The sequence below is a fragment of the Heterodontus francisci genome, unplaced genomic scaffold, assembly GCF_036365525.1.
Source record: "Heterodontus francisci isolate sHetFra1 unplaced genomic scaffold, sHetFra1.hap1 HAP1_SCAFFOLD_1256, whole genome shotgun sequence".
Taxonomy (NCBI): Eukaryota; Metazoa; Chordata; class Chondrichthyes; order Heterodontiformes; family Heterodontidae; genus Heterodontus; species Heterodontus francisci.
The window spans coordinates 3,603-22,327 of record NW_027141217.1 but is presented as its reverse complement, the minus strand read 5'-3'; the positions used below and the strand labels follow the sequence as shown (position 1 = coordinate 22,327).

General features: G+C 45.1%; 1 protein-coding gene across 3 annotated transcripts in view; it reads right to left on the bottom strand.

Annotated features, from left to right (window-relative positions):
• Positions 1-18,517, bottom strand: part of cyp20a1 (cytochrome P450, family 20, subfamily A, polypeptide 1) — a 52,157-nt gene extending 33,640 nt beyond the window's left edge. The window contains exons 1-6 of one of the 3 annotated variants that reach the window (XM_068026858.1): positions 18,498-18,517; positions 18,360-18,409; positions 17,083-17,249; positions 16,435-16,580; positions 9,664-9,855; positions 8,479-8,557 (exon numbers count right to left, since the gene is read on the bottom strand). In XM_068026858.1, coding sequence (XP_067882959.1) covers positions 8,479-8,557; positions 9,664-9,855; positions 16,435-16,580; positions 17,083-17,249; positions 18,360-18,379 — 604 coding nt within the window. In that variant the 5' untranslated portion in view covers positions 18,380-18,409; positions 18,498-18,517. Of the gene's footprint in view, positions 1-8,478; positions 8,558-9,663; positions 9,856-16,434; positions 16,581-17,082; positions 17,250-18,359; positions 18,410-18,497 lie in introns of those variants that run through there. The other 2 variants (XM_068026856.1, XM_068026857.1) reach the window with 2 other exon arrangements.
• Positions 18,518-18,725: the final 208 nt, after the last annotated feature.

Sequence of the window (18,725 nt, the reverse complement as noted above, 5' to 3'; positions counted from 1 at the left end):
CCTCCATACACCCTCCTTAACCCCAACCACACACTGCCTAGACACACAAGTGAAAGACTCTCAAATACCTGTGCAATGCACCTCAGCAACAGTCTGCAGCTTTGAGGAGGAGAGAAAACAAGGGAGCCCCCCAATAAAAAAATGTTTTAAAAAATAGCTTTTAAGAGTGGACATCGTGACCCATACAGTCGCTTCACACTGCTTTCTGAGCAGTGCAGACCAGTAATGAAGTCAATATGAAGAATTCCCAGTGCCTGGTTTCTTCTCAATTTCAATTGCTGTCTTATACCAGACAGACAGTACAATCAATAGAATGCTAGATTCCAAGAGATTTACAGGAAGTCACCAGCCAAATAATTTGAATCAGATATTGATTCTCCTGCATTTGATTCACTTTCACTATGTCTGGTCTGGCCTACAATCTATGCCCAGAGAGATGGCAGAAAGACGTGACAGAGCTGCACTGCTAGCAGTCACGTTATCATCACACAGGCTCCATCAACAATGATGCCGTTCCAACTGCAGAATATTTGACAGTTCGCAAACTCACAGCGGAGGCAGCACGAACCTTATATGTTACTTTGCATTACAAGGATACAGTTATGGGGCCCCATGCTTGTGAATTCAATCCCATTGTGGCAAGTTGTGAAACTGGACCTCTCAATAAATCTAGTAACTTATGGATTAGGCACCACGAAAAAAATTGACCATGAAAACTAATGGATTCACAGAATCATAGAAATTTAAAGCACATAAAGAGGCCATTGGGCCCCTCATGCATGTGCTCTTTGAAACAGCAGTCATGCTTAGTCCCACATCCCAGCTTTTTGTCCATAATTCTGTAAGTTCGTCATTCTCAGGTACCTGTCCAACTCACTTTTAAAATTATTTATGGAATCAACTTCCATCGCGTTTTCAGAGAGAGCATTCCAGATCCTAACAACTGAGTGAAAATATTTCTCATTTCCCCTCTAGATCTTTTGCCAATGATTTTAAATCTATGAGCTCTGATTATTAACACAGGGAGATAGGTAAAATGAGCACTCACTGCCTTTACAAAATCTTCCTAAACTTGGAACTGAGACAAGTCAGATTTCTCTTTGTAGGTTCTCCCTTTACATCCTCCTCCCCAGTCAGGATGACCATGCCTGTTGTTTTGGGGACAGTCCATTTTGAGAACTGGTGACTCAGTAATACCAAGCCAGGAAAAGTCACCATTCCAATCCCTGTGTTGTAAATAAAACCTGTGTGCATGCAGGAGGGGCCCACCTTGTAGTTATTCAATAGAATGAGTTGTGCTGATGTGTACAGTTGTTCCATAAACATCCCAGAATAGGAGGTTAACCAGCCTACTTTGCCCAGACTAACCTCCTTGAATTCTATCTTCACAGGACCTGAGTGTGCTCAACTGGACAGAACACAGCTCAACACAGGCTTGAGTTAGAGCACATATCCCTCCACACACAGGATCACAAGATGGACATGGATGAGGAAGGCCATTCGGCCCATTTTCGTTCATCCATCTAGAGCCTACAGTCCTGCTCCATTTTAGCATCCAACTGTTTTTTCAAATGATTCAAGGGTTTTTAACCTCTATTTCTTCATTCAGATTCCATTCCAAGTGTTAATTACTCTATGGGTAAAGAAAACTTTCCTATCAGCCCAAAATTTCCTTTTACTAATTTGAACCTGTGTCCCCTTGCCCTATCCTGACTATTTAACTTATAGTAATGTTCTGATTAGTCTGAAGTTATATTCAAGATTTATGTTTTACCACACCATTTACTGTAAAGTATTCTTCTATAAGATCACCTCTCAGATGCCTCATTCCCAGGTTGAAAAGCCTAGGATTCTACAGCCTTTCATTTAACACGAGGGAGTAGCCTCCTGGCTCTTGTCTGCACAGCCTCCTGTAACTGAACGTCTCCCTTGTGATCAAATCTAGATAGTGCTCAGGGTGAGGTCTGACCAGGGCACTGTACACTTTGATCATGACTCTCTGACTATTTTGGCTCTGGAGTTCAGTTCAGCATTCCATTGGATTTATTAGTTGCTGCTCTGCACTGGTTGGACACATTGACTTTCAAATCTGCTAAGACTCCTAGGACTCTTTCAACCTCACACTTAGCTATATCAACACCATTTACGGAAGAAGAGGGTTGCCCACCTTTCCTTCCTACATTCTATCACTTGTCTGTATTAAATTTCATCTCCCATTGTCCTGCCCACTTGCAAATTTTTTCCACCTTAATGCATTATTCCTGAGTTATTGCTTCAGATTATTGAAATTGAAATATTATTGACTATTGAAATTTTGAACAAAACTCCCCACTTAATTTGCTTAAGCTGTTCCTCTACAACAGTGACTACAATGGCTGTGATGCATTTTGGGACATCCTGAGGTCATGAAAGGCGCTATATAAATGCAAGTTCTTTTTTTTTTTTTAAAGTTAATCCTTTGAAAATTGTATGCCATGCTGCCGGTTCTTGGTATTTCCAAATCCCAGATCACGCTAAATAGAAACCTTCTGGAGCTGATTCTCCCAAGGATGATATTTAATTATTGAAGGGATACAAAGAAAGGGTTACATGATCAATCCCAGAACTTGAGAGATACAGCACTGAAACAGGCCCTTTGGGCCACCATCAACCACCCATTTATACTAATCCTAACTTAATCCCATATTCCCTACCACATCCCCACCTTCCCTCAATTCTCCTATCTCCTACCACCTACCTACACTAGGGGCAATTTACAATGACCAATTCACCTATCAACCTGCAAGTCTTTGGCTGTGGGAGGAAACCGGAGCACCCGGCGGAAACCCACGCGGTCACAGGGAGAACTTGCAAACTCCACACAGGCAGTACCCAGAACCTAACCCGGGTCGCTGGAGCTGTGAGGCTGCGGTGCTAACCACTGCGCTGCCCATGGAATGACGTACAAAACAGACTGACTACCCTGGGTCCTTTCTCTCTTGAAAAAGAGAATACCGAGTGGAAATAGGGAACAAGTGCTTATAAATTATGAAAAGATTAGACAAATGGCATCCCAGTAAGTTTTTCTGCTGTGCACACAATTTAAGCACAAGGGGCCTAGGCATCCTTGTATACAAATCTCAGAATGTTAACATGCAGGTACAGCAAACAATTAGGAAAGCAAATGGTATGTTTGCCTTTATTACAAAGGGATTCAAGTATAAGAATAAAGAGGTCTTACTGCAATGATATAGGGCCTTGGTGAGACCATACCTGGAGTACTGTGCAGAGTTCTGGTCTCCTTACCTGGGCAGGATATACTTGTCTAAGAGGGAGTGCAACAAAGGTTCACTAGACCGATTCCTGGAATGAGGGGATTGTCCAATTAGAAGAGATTGACAAGTCTAGTCCTATATGTGGGAACTCCAGGACGCTTCTCAGCCCGTAGATAACCATATATGCAGGAAGTGTCATCAGTTGCAGCAGTTTGAGCTCCGGGTTGTGGAACTTCAACAGCAGCTGGTGTCATTACCGGACATCCATGAGGATGAGAGCTTTGTGGATAGCACATTTACAGATGTGGTCACTCTACAGTTTAAGGGTATGCAGGCAGAGAGGGAATGGGTGACCACCAGACAGTCAAGAAACAGGCAGGTAGTTCAGGAGACCCCTAAGTGCATCTCACTCTCCAACAGGTATTCAGTTCTGAATACTGAGGAAAGTGATGGTTCATCTGGGGTGTGCAGCCAGAACCAACGCCACTGCACCACAGGTGGCTCAGTTGCACGGGTGGGGGGGTTGGGCACAAGGAAGACTGGAAGAGTGATAGGAAATTTGATATTCAGGGGAACAGACAGACATTTCTGTGGCCGCAGATGTGAATCCAGGGTGGTATGTTGCCTCCCTGGTGCCAGGGTCAAGGATGTCACTGAGTGGCTGCAGAGCACTCTGAGGGGCGGGGGGGAGGGGGGGGGGGGAAGTTGAATAGTCAGCAGTCGTGGTCCACGTTGGTACCAACGACATAGGCAGAAAGAGGGATGTAGTCCTGCAGAAAGAGTTTAGTGAGCTCAGTAAGAAATTAGCAATCAATACCTCAAAAGTAGTAATCTCCAGACTACCACGAGCAAGTGAGCATAGAAGTAGGAGTAGAGTGCAGATAAATGCGTGACTGGAAAGATGATGCAGGAGGGAGTGCTTTAGATTCCTGGGACACTGGGACCAGTTCTGGAGATGGTGGGACCTTATAAGTCAGACGGGTCCCACCTGAACAGAGTCGGGACAAATTTCCTTGCGGGGCGATTTTCTAGTGTTATTGGGGACGGTTTAAACTAACTAGCAGGGGTGTGGGAACCAGAAGGAAATATCAGAGAAGAATACCAAGCTGCACAGAATACTGGGAGAGATAGATAGCACTAAAGTAGAGAACAGTAGGTTATTAGGTGGGGTCAGAGTAAGGGAGAAAGTAATAAAAACTAAATCAGGGTTAACGTGCATGTAGGTGAAAGCACAGAGTGTTAATAACATTGGTGAGTTACAGGCACAGATTGATATGCGGAAATATGTTTTGTGGCTATGACAGAGACCTGGTTCAAAGAAGGGCAAGACTGGGTATTGAATATTCCCGGATACAAGGTGGTGTTCAGGAAAGGTAGGAAAGGGAAAAAAGAGGGAGGGGTGGCGGTATTGATTAAGGAGAACATTGCAGTGCTGGAGAAAAAGGATGTCCCAGAGGGGTCGAGGACAGAATCAATTTGGCTAGAGCTAAGGAACAAAAAAGGTACAGTTACATTGCTCGATGTTCTCTACAGGCCACCAGCTAGAGGGAAGGAGGTGGAGGAACAATTTTGCAAGGAAATTACAAAGAGGTGCAAAAATTATAGGGTAGTTATAATGGAGGACTTAAATTATCCATAGACTGGGATAGTAGTGGTATAAAGGGCAGTGAAGGGCAAGAGTTCCTAGAGTGTGTTCAGGAAAATTTTCTACAGCAGTATGTTTCTAGTCCAACGAAAAAGGAGGCACTGTTAGACCTGGTTCTTGGGAATGAGGTAGATCAAGTATCTGTAGGAGATCATTTAGGGGACAGTGATCATTGTATCATAAGGTTTAGGCTGACTATGGAAAAGGACAAAGAGCAATCCAGAGTAAAAATAATTAACTGGGGGAAAGCCAACTTCAATGGGTTAAGAACAGAGCTGGGGTGAATAAATTGTAGTCAAATATTGGCAGGAGAAATGGTAGCTGTACAATGGGCTACCTTCAAAGAAGAGATAATTTGGACACAGTCAAGGGATGTTCCCTTGAAGGAGAAAAGTAAGGCAAACAAATCCAGAGCTCCCTGGATGACAAAAGAGCTAGAGATTAAGATAAAGAGGAAAAAGTATGCTCATGACAGATGCCAGGAAGAAAATACTATTGAGAACCAAGCTGAATATGGAAGGTCCAGAGGAAAAGTGAAAAATCAAATAAGAGAAGCAAAGAGAGAGCATGAAGAGAGACTGGAAGCTAACATTAAAGGGAATCCCAAAGTTTTCTATAGACACAAATAGTAAAAGGGTGGTAAAAGGAGGAGTTGGGCCGATTAGGGACCATAAAGGGGATTTACGCATGGAAGCAGAGGGCATAGCTAAGGTATTAAATGTGTACTTTGCATCTGTCTTTACCAAGGAAAAAGTTGCAACCGAGAAAATGGTGTAAGAGGAGGTAATTCAGATACTAGTAGCATTTAAAATTGATAAGGAGGATGTATTAGATAGGCTGTGTGTACTTAAAATGAATAAAGCACCAGGACCAGATGAGATGCATCCAAGGATACTGAGGGAAGTGACATGGAAATTGCAGAGGCACTGGCCATAATTTTTCAGTCTTCCTTAGACTCGGGGGTGGTGCCAGAGGACTGGAGAATTGCAAACGTTACACCCTTGTTCAAAAAAGGGTGTAAAAACAAGCCCAGCAACTACAGGCCAGTCAGTTTAACTTCGATAGTGGGGAAACTTCTAGAAAGAATAATTCAGGACAAAAAATGGTCACATGGACAATTGCGGGTTAATTAAAGAAAGCCAGCACAGATTTCTGAAGGGAAAATCATGTTTAACTAACTTGCTGGAGTTTTTTTGAGGAGGTAACAGGTTGATGAGCTGATGTGGTGTACATGGACTTTCAAAAGGCATTTGATACTGTGCCACACAACAGACTTGTGAGCAAAGTTATAGTTCATGAAATAAAAGGGACGGTAGCAACATGCAACATGGATACAGAATTGGCTGAGTGACAGGAAGCAAAGAGTCCTGGTTAATGGATATTTTCCTGGCTAGGGGCGTATTTGTAGTGGAGTTCCCCAGGGATCAGTTTGGGACCCTTTGCTTTTCCTGATATACATTAATGACCTAGACCTTGGTGTACAGGGCATAATTTCAAAGTTTGCGGATGATATGAAACTTGGAAGAATTTGTGAACTGTGAGGAGGATAGTGTAGAACTTCAAAAGGACATAGACAAGTTGGTGGAATGGGCGATCGGTGGCAGATGAAGTTCAATGCAGAGAAATATGAAGTGATTCATTTTAGTAGGAAGAACATGGAGAGACAATATAAAATAAAGGGTACAATTCTAAAGGGGGTGCAGGAGCAGAGGGACCTGAGTGTATATGTGCATAAGTCATTGAAGGTGGCAGGACAGGTTGAGAGAGCGGTCAATAAAGCATACAGTATCCTGGGCTTGGATGTTATGTTGAACTTGTATAAAACACTAGTTCAGCCTCAGCTGCAGTATTTGCATTCAGTCTGGGCACCACACTTTAGGAAAGAGGTGAGGGCATTGCAGAGAGTACAGAAAAGAGTCACAAGAATGATTCCAGGGATGAGGAACTTCGGTTATGAAGATAGACTGGAGAAGTTAGGGCTGTTTTTCTTGAAGAGAAGGCTGAGAGATGATTTGATAGAGGTACTGAAAATCATGAGGGATCTGGACAGAGTAGATAGGGAGAAACTGTTCCCACTTGTGAAAGGATCGAGAAGGAGAGGGCACAGAATTATAGCAATGGGTAAGAGAAGCAAAAGTGACATGAGGAAAAACCTTTACGCAGCGAGTGGTTAAGGGCTGGAATGCACTGCCTGACAGTGTGGTGGAGGCAGGTTCATTGAAGCATTCAAAAGGGAATTAGACTTTCATATGAAAGAATGAATGTGCAGGGTTACGGAGAGAAGGCGGGGGAATGGCACAAAGTGAATTGCATTTTCGGAGACCTGGTGCAGACACGATGGACCGAATGGCCGCCTTCTGCATTCTAACAATTCTGTGAGATTCTGTGTATTCCTTAAAGTTTAGAAAAATTAGAGATGACCTCATTGAAACTTGTAAAATTCTTAAGTGGCTTCACAGGATACATGATACGAGGATGTTTCCCCTGGCTGGGGAGTCTAGAAGTAAGGGTCACAGTCTCAGAATAAGGATCAAGGGGTCTGCCATTTAGGACTGATATGATAAGAAATTTCTTCACTCAAAGGACTGAGAGTGTTTGGAATTCTCTACCCAGAGGGCTGTGGATGCTCAGACGTTGAGTATATTAAGACAAGAGATCGATAGATTTTGGATACATAGGGAATCAAGAGATATGGGGAAGGTGGAGTTGAAGTAGAATATCAGCCATGATTGTACTGAACAATGCACAGGCTTGAAGGACCAAATGGCCTATTTCTTTGGTATGTTCTTATATTTACAAATTAAGCACAATAAAAGAAAACAGTTACAAAGTAACAGAATACCAGTACGGGTGGTAGAACAGGATGGGTTTCAAAAAGGAACCAGACAGGTTCTATTCAACAAATGGGATTCAGGGTTACATGATATGACCCAAGGAAGTACAATGGATAGGTGGGCTCGATGGACTGAAGGTCTTCTACTGCCTGAAATTGTCACTATTTCCTGCACATTAGCTGGCCCACTCACCATTCTTACGGCACTGTGACCTCACACCAAGGAAAACTCAATCAAGACTCAAACTCTCAAACAATTCAGATTGAAACCCAGATCAGAGGGGTGAAGGGTCAGCACTCAAATCTACTGTGTCCTTCTCTTCTCTCCTCAAGGCAGTTGGTATATAGATCTACAGCTGCTGAGTGTCCCTAGGTCCTTCACTCAAGGGGCTATTCTTCCTCTGTGAACCTGGTATTAAGTGCAAGCACGATATTCAACCACACGAAGAATCAATTTCTTCATTGACAGAGACACTCGCATACACATATATATACACATTCTAGCAGATATTAGTAGATAGGAGTGGGAATCCCAGAATGCTTTCTCCTCTTGAATCCAGGGATGCCGAACCAATTGAAGTGCATTGCCTGCTGTCCCCTCCCCAGACTACATCGGCTAATCCAACATAGGCTAGCAATCAAAGCTGGAACTCGTAGTTGGAAGCACTCTGGTTTATGTTTCAGTAACCACTTAAACAACATTCCCTAAAAAGCACTACCACAGGCCTGCAACAGGACTAAGTTACCCTCTTCGTAATGCTCTTTCCTGGGGGAGCTTTTATCAAGGGATCCATCCAAAAATCCTTTTCCAATCTCTGACCAAATCTGAAAGCAAACACAAGGCAGGTCTCAGAATACCAGGAGAAATGGTATACATCTCAGAATACTAGGAGTAAAGGTACACATCTCAGAATACCAAGGGAAATAGTACACATCTCAGAATATCAGGGTTATGGTACATATCTTAGAATACCAGGGGCAATGGTGCACCTTTCAGAATACCAGGGCAAATGGTACACATCTTAGAATACTATGGCAATGGTACACATCTCAGAATATCAGGGTTTTGATACAGATCTGTGAAAATATTAAGATTCCTTGAGCGTCCGCTAATATTATCAGGACTTCTTGGGGAGCATGCTAATATTTGCAAAGGATTCTTGTGATTGTGCCAATTCTCTGGGAATGTGTCGATATTTACAGAGTGTCCATGGAGAGTGTTACTATTTACAGGGGGTCCCTGAAGAGTGTCGATATTTACAGAGGTTCCCTGGTGGGTGCTGATATTTGCAGAGGGTCCTTGCGGTGTGTCTATATTTAGATGGTCCTTGCAGTATGTTCATATTTGCAAAGGTTCCTTAGAGTGTGTCGATGTTTACACAGGGTGCCTGGAGCATAATGATATTTTTAGAGGGCTCCGAAAGCATGTCGATATTTGCAGAGGGTCCCTGGTGTGAAGCGATAATTACCGCAGGACACACACAAAAGTATGAAAACCCCTGCATAAAGTGAGGTAAACTCCCCCAAAGAATGCTTGGAAACACAGATATCCCTGCCATCTTTTGCATCACTGAACTGATCTCACTGATTAGCTTGACCCATCTAAACTAATTCATTTAAGCTGTGGTAGAAGGGCTTCAAACTGGCATAGGTTAGAAGAGTAAAACTAAGCGAAGGTTCCCTGACAGCACCACATAGTACACAGACCAGCGTTCAAACCTCCAACATTCCTGGTCTATTTGGGTCAGGTTCGTACCGAATGAGCCATCATGGGAAGAGCTCCTTCCTCTGTAGCAGTCCCATTGCATTCAATCAAAGGAGACTGCGTATAATTAATTTGCGTGGAAAGAACAGCAGCATGGTTGAAAATGACTCCACCCCCAAAATTGGGTGCGATCGCTCAGCGCTGTAGTCCACCCCAACGCACTCACCGATTCATGGTTCTTTCGGAAGCGGATTACTTCTTGATCACTTTCGAAACGTCTTCCCATTGCCGCCTGCGTGACGGACTTCATGGCAAAGCCCAACATGTGCTGGCACAGAGGGACGTGCTGAGATTCAGGATATGACAGCCACTTCGTTACCAGCTCGTCTGCTAGCTGAGGGAAGGAGAAGGGAAAAGACTAGGAGGAATCAAACTGGTTGTTTAACGACTGGTGGCACGACACTACTCCTAGTGATCCCTGGTTCACAAGAACTCAGCATTAACCTCGAAACTCACTCACAGTGCAAAGCAGAAAACTGTCAGGTTTTCAGCAGATAGGCCTGAGGACATTGATCAGGTAGTGCACAGGGAGCTTTAGACTGTATCTAACCTGTGTTGTACCTGCCCTGGGAGTATTTGATTGGACAGTGTAGAGGGAGCTTAACTCTAAACCTAACCATGCAGTACCTGCCATGCAATGTCTGAAGGGACAGTATATGGAGATTTACTTTGTGTCTACCCAATGAATTCTTGACACTTACACTGAATGCCAGAAACGATATTAAATAAGCACCAACTTTACATAAACAGTTGATATATATTGTAATTGATTCTTATAGTTTAGGAGGAGGTACAATTAGTCCTCACACTGGCAACTCTTTTGGCATGTTTTAATGAGGGCTATATAGTTTTTTTTATTTGTTGTGGGATGTGGGCATCACTGGCTAGGCCAGCATTTATTGCCCATCTAAGTGGCATCTGATAACTGAGTGGCTTGCTCAGCCATGTCAGAGAGCATTTAAGAGTCAACCACATTGCTGTGGGTCTGGAGTCACATGTAGGCCAGACCAAAAAGGATGGCATATTTCCTTCCCTAAAGGACATTAGTGAACCAGATGGGTTTTAATGCTCCACTGGAATTAAGTGCAACAAAACAGGGACTAGAATCTACAGGCAGCTGCTACGCATCCCATCCTTAGCCAGCATTCACTCTCTTGGCTAACTCATCAACAACAGTTGTTTGGGAGAGGTAATGGGGGCTTTGGAACCATTCCCCAAGAGTGTCAGGCGAGATGGTGGGGGAATGGCCAAATTTCAGCGTAAAATCTGCTATAAACTGCAGGGAATTACAGGTGAAGCCTGCCCTGATTCAGCAATGAATAGAACCCTGTCAGATGGTGAACAACATGAGCACTGACATCTCCATTCACTATACTCACTGGTTTATTCATTTTCAATACTGGAGGGAAAAAGTTGTTACTTGTCAAAGAGCGGGAGTCCATGCTCAGGTTCTCAGCCGTGTTCCGATTCAATGTCTGGTGGGGAGGCTTGAGATTTCCCCACAGCGAGACAGAAAACACAAAGAAGATACAATTTCCTAGCTACTGTCAGATACCAGCTCCTCTGTCACTCATACACAGTCTGTGCTAGAGGAAGATATGGAACAATTGTTAAGAGATAACTGGAGAGAAGGAATTGGTTGTAAAGGAATTAGCAAAGCACAAGGTGGATCAGTAACTAGGCCCTGAAGGCTGAACCTGTGGCTGTTGAAAGAAGTCAGAGGAGATACAAGAGCATCTGGCAACAATTTTTCAATTTGCTTTCAATATACAAATTGTGCCATGGGGCTGGAGAGTAGTTGATGCAAGACCCTTGATGAAGGAGAGAAGGTAGGATAAACCTGGTAACTACAGACCAGGTAACCATAGTCAGTTAGTCTAACATCAGTTGCGGGCGAACCCTTAGAATTGTTGGTTCAAGATAAAATTGGTGACGATTTAGAAACACAGGGTTAATCAAGAGCAGCCAGTACAGATTGATTAAAGGCAAATTGTGTTTGGCAAGTTTAATAAACAGTTCTTGAAGAACTAGATAGATTAAGGGAATGAAATAGTTGTGGGTGTGTATGGATTTTCACAAGGCATTCAATAAAATGCCTCACAGGAGGCTTGTTGGAAAAAGTCAAGTGTATGGCATCAGAGGAGATGTAGCTGTGTGGAAAGAACGTTTTCTTTTCCTGAATTTCAATAAGCAGAAACTGTGGGATCGACGGTGCTGTTTCAGTCCCGGTGTGGACTGCAGAGTAGCTTAATTGCTGCAGGAAGTCTTGTTCACAGGTCTTAGTGATGCTCTCATGTACTTTTGGCACTTATTACACCTCCTACAAACTCAGTCAAGGGGTGGTCTCTTGGCGGGGGTGGGGGTCAACATGTTAATTGGCAGTCTGTACCTTATATGAAGGGAGTGAGTGTATCTTTACCAGTTTTTTGAGAAACAGTCTTCTTTTACAAAACAGGCTGCTCAACCCAACCAGTTCTATTTGCTCATTCTGCTCCCATATCCCTTTATCCCATTTTATTTAAACCACCTATCTAACCAACAACAACTTTCGTTTATATCAAACCTTTAATGTAGCAAAGTGTCCCAAGGTGCTTAACAGAAACAATTTTGACATCAAGCTGCAGATTACATCAGGACAGATTATCAAAAGCTTGGTCAAAGAGGTAGGTTTTAATGAGAATCAAAGAAGGATAAAGAGGTAGTGAGATTTAGGGAGGGAATTCCACAGCTTAGGGACAAGGCAGCTGAAGGCACAGTCGCTAACAGTGGAACGTTTAAAATTGGGGATGCGCAAGATCCCAGAATTGGAGCAGCGCAGAGATCTTGAAGGCTTGTAGGTCTGGAAGAGGTTACAGAGATAGGGAAGGTTGAAGACAAGAGAGATTTGAAAACAAAGATGAGGATTTCAAAATTGAAATATTTTTGGACTCTGAGCCAGTGTAGGTCAGCAAGCACAAGGATGATGAGTGAACAAGATTTGATGCATGTTAAGATGTGGGCAGCAGAGTTTTGGATGTGCACAAGTTTAAATAGGGTGGAAGATGGGAGGCCAGGCAGGACAACATTGGAAGAGCCAAGTCTCGAGGCATCAAAAACATGGATGAGAGTTTCAGTGGCAGATAGGCTGAGCTATAGGTAATATTATGCAGGTGGAAGTCGGCAGTCTTAGTGACAGAGCAGAAATGTGGTCAGAAGCTTATCTCAGAGTCAAACACAACACCGAATGCTGTGAATGGTCTGGTTTAGCTTCAGACAGTTGCCAGAGAGGGATGGAAATGATGGGCAGAAAGTGGAGTTTGTGGCGGGATCCAAAGACAATAGCTTCAGTCTTCCTGATATATTGTTGGAAGAAATTTCTGCTCATCCACTACTAGATGTCAAAAAAGCAGTTGACAAATTAGAGACAGTGGATGGTTCAAGAGAGGTGGTGGTGAGGCAGAGCTGAGTGTCGCCAACACACATGTGGAACCCGATGTGTTTTCAGATGATATCGCCAAGGGGCAGCATGTAAATGAGAAATAGAAGTGGTTCGAGGATAGATCCTTAGGGGACTCCAGAGGTAACAGTGCAAGAGTGAAAAGAGGAGCCATTGCAGGTGATTCTCTGATTACAACTCGGGAGGTAAGAATGGAACCAGACAAGTGCTGGTTATTTTTAAATGTTTCCTTCAGTAGTGAATTCAGTCTCAAAAACCCTTTATGCAAAATGAGTTCTCCTGCTATCTGTCCTAAAATCATTAAAATTTAATTTTATATCCATTCCTCCTCATTTTAGACCTCTCAATCACTGAAAGCAGTATATTTTTTCATCAATTTTTAAAAATTGATTGCTGGGATGTGGGCATTTCTATTGCCTAGTTGCCTTGAGAAGGTGCTGATGATGAGCCACCTTCTTGATTCGCAGCGGTCCATGTTGTGAAGGTGCTCGCAGAATGCTGTTAAGTACAGAATTCCAGGATCTTTACTCAGTCAAAATGAAGGAACGGTGATGTATATTGGATGGTCCGTGAATCGAAGGGGAACGTGGAGGTGATGGTGTCCCCAGGCACCTGCTGCCCTTGTCCTGCTAAGTGCTAGAGGTGGTTGATTTGGGAGGTGCTGTCAAAAAAGCCTTGGTGAGCTGCTGCTGTGCATCCTGCAGACAGTACACACTCCAGCTACGATACAACGGCGCTGGACAAGGTGGAAATTTAAGCTAACCCATCCCTTCATAATTTTGTAGACCATTATCACATCACACTGTAATCTTCTGCGTTCTAACAAAAGAATCCCAGTTTTTCAAGTCTTTCTTCATATTTGTACTTCTTATTACAGGCAGCATCCTAGCCCATCAGTGCTGTACCCTCTCTACTGCTTCAACATCCTTCCTACCGTGCGGAACCGAAAACTGCACAGTACTCTAATTGCAATCACTAAGCTGTACACCAGGTGCAGTACAGGGCAGTTCTGTTCCAGCGCCGACAGCGAGATGTTTTATTGCACCAACATGCGAACAGAAGCCATCATTATTGCTGTGAGACACTGCGCAGTCCTAAAGTTACCTACAACCCCACAGAATGGCAAGAATCAGGTATTACAACAATCACTGCTCACAAGAGAAATTATAATGTCTCATCCGAAGGATGTCACCTTCGACAGCACAGTGTCACACAGAACTGTACTGAGGAGTCAGTCTACATTATGGCCTCAGGTCTTATGGTGGGATTTAAATCCACGAGCTTCTGGTGGAGGGTTGAGGCCAATCGGGCACTTGACATTGAAGGAAATAAAATCCAGCTTCCAAAATTTCAAATGGTGGTTAAGGAAGGTTCCAGAGGGTCAGGGGTGGGGGTGCACACGAGGGGGCCGGAGAAGCACATCAGTGGGTTGGCAGAGGTGGGGTGGACGGAGCGCACCAGAGAGTTTGTTGGGGGTGATGGGGGTGAGGGGTGGGTGGGGAGGGGAAGGTTGCTCAGAGGGTTGGGAGTGGGGGTTCTAAGGGACAGGGGTTTTCAGAGGGTGGTGTGCAGGGTTGCTTCAGAGAGTCTGGGGGTAGTCGCAGAGAGCCCGGGGAGGGGAGCTGATATCCACATAGGGTCCAGGATGCTAGACGAGGAGGATCTAGCGGGGTAGATACAGAGGGGTTAGTCAAAGAGGGCCTGGTTGGGGGATGGGGGGGGGTGCGGAATAGTTACAGAGGGTCTGATGGGTTAGTCGCAGACAGTCTTGGGAGGGGAAATCATGGAGGATCGTGGGTGGGGGGAAATTAGTTGTAGGGTGTCGGGGGGGTTGGCGTTAGTTGCAGAGTGACCGGGGAGCGGGTGGGGAGGGATACTCACAGAAGGTCTGCAGGAGTAGTCGCAGAGGGAGGAGGGGAGTCGCAGAGGGTCGAAGGGGGAGGGGGCTAGTCGCAGAGGACCGTTGGGGGAGGGGGGCTCGTCGCAGAGGGTCGAAGGGGGAGGGGGGCAGTCGCAGAGGGTCGTTGGGGGAGGGGGGCAGTCGCAGGGGGTCGTTGGGGGAGGGGGGGCAGTCGCAGGGGGTCGTTGGGGGAGGGGGGGCAGTCGCAGGGGGTCGAAGAGGGAGGGGGTGCAGTCGCAGAGGGTCCGGGGGGTGCAGTCGCAGAGGGTCCGGGGGGTGCAGTCGCAGAGGGTCCGGGGGGTGCAGTCGCAGAGGGTCCGGGGGGTGCAGTCGCAGAGGGTCCGGGGGGTGCAGTCGCAGAGGGACTGGGTGGGTGAGGGCAGGGTTAGTCGCAGAATGACCGGAGTGGTGGGGGAGGTGGGGAGGGATAGTCGCAGAGGGTCTGGAGGAGTAGTTGAAGAGTCTGTGGGAGTAGTCACAGAGGGTCTTGGGGGAGTAATCACAAAGGTTTCATAGAGTCATAGAGTTGTACAGAACAGAAACAGGCCCTTTTGTCCACCGTATCCATGCCGGCCATCAAACCGATCTAGTCTAAACCCATTTTCCAGCACTTGGCCCGTAGCCTTGTATGTTATGGCGTTTCAAGTGCTCATCTAAATACTTCTTAACTGTTGTGAGGGTTCCTGCCTCTATCACCCCTTCAGGCAGTGTGTTCCAGATTCCAACCACCGGCTGGGTGGAAACATTTTTCCTCAAATCCCCTCTAAACCTCCAGCCCCTGTAACTTAAATCTATGCCCCCTGGTTATTGACACCTCCGCTAAGGGAAAATGTTTCTTCCTATCTACCCTATCGATGCCCCTCATAATTTTGCATACCTCAATCAGGTCCCCCCTCAGCCTTCTCTGCTCTAAAGAAAACAACCCTAGCCTTTTCAATCTCTCTTCATAGCTGAAATGTTCCAGCCCAGGCCACATCCTGTCGAATCTCCTCTGCACCCTCTCCAGTGCAATCACATCCTTCCTTTAGTGTGGCGACCAGAACTGTACACAGTACTCCAGCTTTGGCCTAACTAGCGTTTTGTACAGTTCCATCATAACCTCCCTGCTCTTATATTCCATGCCTCGGCTAATAAAGCCTTCCTAATCACCTTATCTACCTGTGCTGCTGCCTTCAGTGATCTATGGTTCTGGGGGAGACGTCACAAAGGGTTCTGGGACTAGTTTCAGATCAGCAAAAATGTCCATCAACTAAATATTGGGAAGACCGAAGCCATTGTTGCAACAGTGCGGGAGCACAAACAGAAGCTATTGCAGATGATTCTCTGCGACAATTGGACAGATAAGAACCAAATCAGACGAGAGCAGTCTCACCCAGCTGGACGACAGTGGAGAGGCACTTGCGGAGAATGGTGCAGTTTACCATGGTTGCAGACAATCGAGAAGGACAAGGAGATTCAATTTGTTGTAACGGAATGGTGACCAGTGATGGCCAATGGTTTCAAGGAAGGAGAAAATTGGAAAGGCAGTCAAATAAGGTAAGAGAGATGGCAGAGCATGAAAAAAGGTGAAGAAAGTTTGAACACTGCAGGAATCCAGTTACCTTCAGTATGACAGCGAAGTTGCTTTGGATGGCTTTGTTCACTCCCGTCTCATAAACTTTCTTCCTCACGTGACTCTCAACGGCATTGCCTCCAAAATCAGACTGATACCCCAGTAACGATTTCAGCATTGTCTCAAATGGATCAGCTAGGCAGCAGCAGGAAGAAATTCATAAAATAAAAAAATAACAGCCGAGTTATATAACTGGAATTTTCCTCAAGTTGTTCAGAGACCGGCATAACACTGAAGCATGGTTTGAGCTCTGAACTGTGTCGTGTTAACTGCTGATGCCCAGGACAGCAGTCGGGCCAGTATAACTGGCCTCAGTGCCCCTGGCTTAGGTAACGTTCCCATGCCTGAACAGTGACTCCTACTAGAAATTCTATGGGAGTGTGTACGTTTATATAAACCACTCAATCCCTAGATTTCAGCCTGTGACTCACCGCCGGGTATCTGTTATTCTATATATAAACCCCCTAAACCTCTCCATTAGATTTCAGCCTGTAGCTCAGTTCAGGGTATCCATCACTCAACTGATAAATGATTTCAAAGTGTTGAGCGTTTCCCCAAGAGCATTCAGGAGTCAGCTGTCTCCTGCTCAGTTGTGATGATCTGTCCAGACCGTGTACATAATATTAGCAGCACTTACAGGTTCGGTTTGGATTGATGTGCTCCTTCAGGAGGGCTACGGAGCCGAAACTGACCACCAGGCGTTGCCCAAACCAGAAAGATGCCAGTGATCCATATTTTTCATGAAGATTGACTAGGAATTGATGAAGGCTCCCTGTGCTTACAATATCTGGGAGATTTCCATCCCTGAGGAGGAAAAACAAATAGGAAAAACAAATAGTTGCAGTCAAAGTCAAAGCAGGAAGAATGGGGAGACAGACCCAGAGCAGGGAGGAATGGAGAGACAGATCCAGAGTAGGGGCTTGGGTGCAAGGTGGAGGAAATGGGGAGACCTTTGACCAGAAACTTAACCAACAAGATATATAAATACCGTAGCTACAAGAGCTGGTCAGAGGCTGTGAATTCTACAGCGAGTGACTCACTTTCTCAGTCCTCAAAGCCTGTCCATTATCTACAAGGCACTAGTCAGGAGTGTGATGGAATATTCTCCACTCGTCTAGATGAGTGCAACTCCAAAAATACTCAAGAAGCTCAACATCATCTGGAACAAACAGCCTGCTTGATTGGCACCCCATCCACCTTAAACATTCATTCCCTCCACCACCGGCGCACAGTGGCAGCAGTATTAAGTATCTAGAAGATGCACTGCAGCAACTGAAATAGGTTTCTCCGACAGCATCTTGCAAACCCGCGATCTCCACCATCTGGAAGAACAAGGACAGCAGATGCATGGGAACACACCACCTGCAAGTTCCCCTCCAAGTCACACGTCATCCTAACTTGGAACTATACGGCCTTTTCTTCAGCTCCACTGGGTCATGATCCTGGAACTCCCTCCATACAAGGATTGTGTTCATACCTACAGTAGACTGCAGCGGTTCAAGATGGCGGCTCACCAATACCTTCTCAAGGGCAATTAGGGATGGGCAACAAATGATGGTCTTGCCAGCAACACCCCTATCCCTGAATGTGAAAAAAGGTGGATTTAAAAGATCCCACAGCACCAGTTCTAAGAGAGGAGGGAGTTCTCCTGGGTGATCCTGTCAATATTTATCCTTCAATGAATATCACTACAGATTATCTGGTCATTATCTCATTGTTGTTTGTGGGATCTTACTGTGCACAAATTAGCTGCACCATTTCCTACACTGTAACAATGCCAATACTTCAAAAGCGCTTAATTAGCTGTAAAGTGCTTTGGGATGTTGTGTGGTCATAAAGGCACTCTATAAATGCAAGCCTTTCTTTTTTCTTGTAAACAAAGCTTCAGGCCTGCAGAGCAAAGGTTTGACTTACTTCTCCTCTGTAGGCGTCATCCCTGGAATGCCAGATGCTTGCCTGGACGCCTAGGGAAAAAAAACACAATAAATATCCAGCAACCAAATGGAAACTACACATGACAAACGCTCATGACTCCCCTACCCCATGTCAAACCTGATGATATGGAGAGAGAAAGATTTATTCCTACACCATCCCTTCCACGGTTTGGGTATGGCAATTGCTGCTCGGTTATCTGATTCCAAGTGGCATCACATTCCAGTTGGAACTGGTCATCCAGCACCCACGTGTGATCCAGCAGGGTTCCCTGGATAGCCATCAGGGTCAGGGTCCTATTTCCGAGCCAACAGGTGAGGTTTACAACATAATAATAAAAGCAAAATA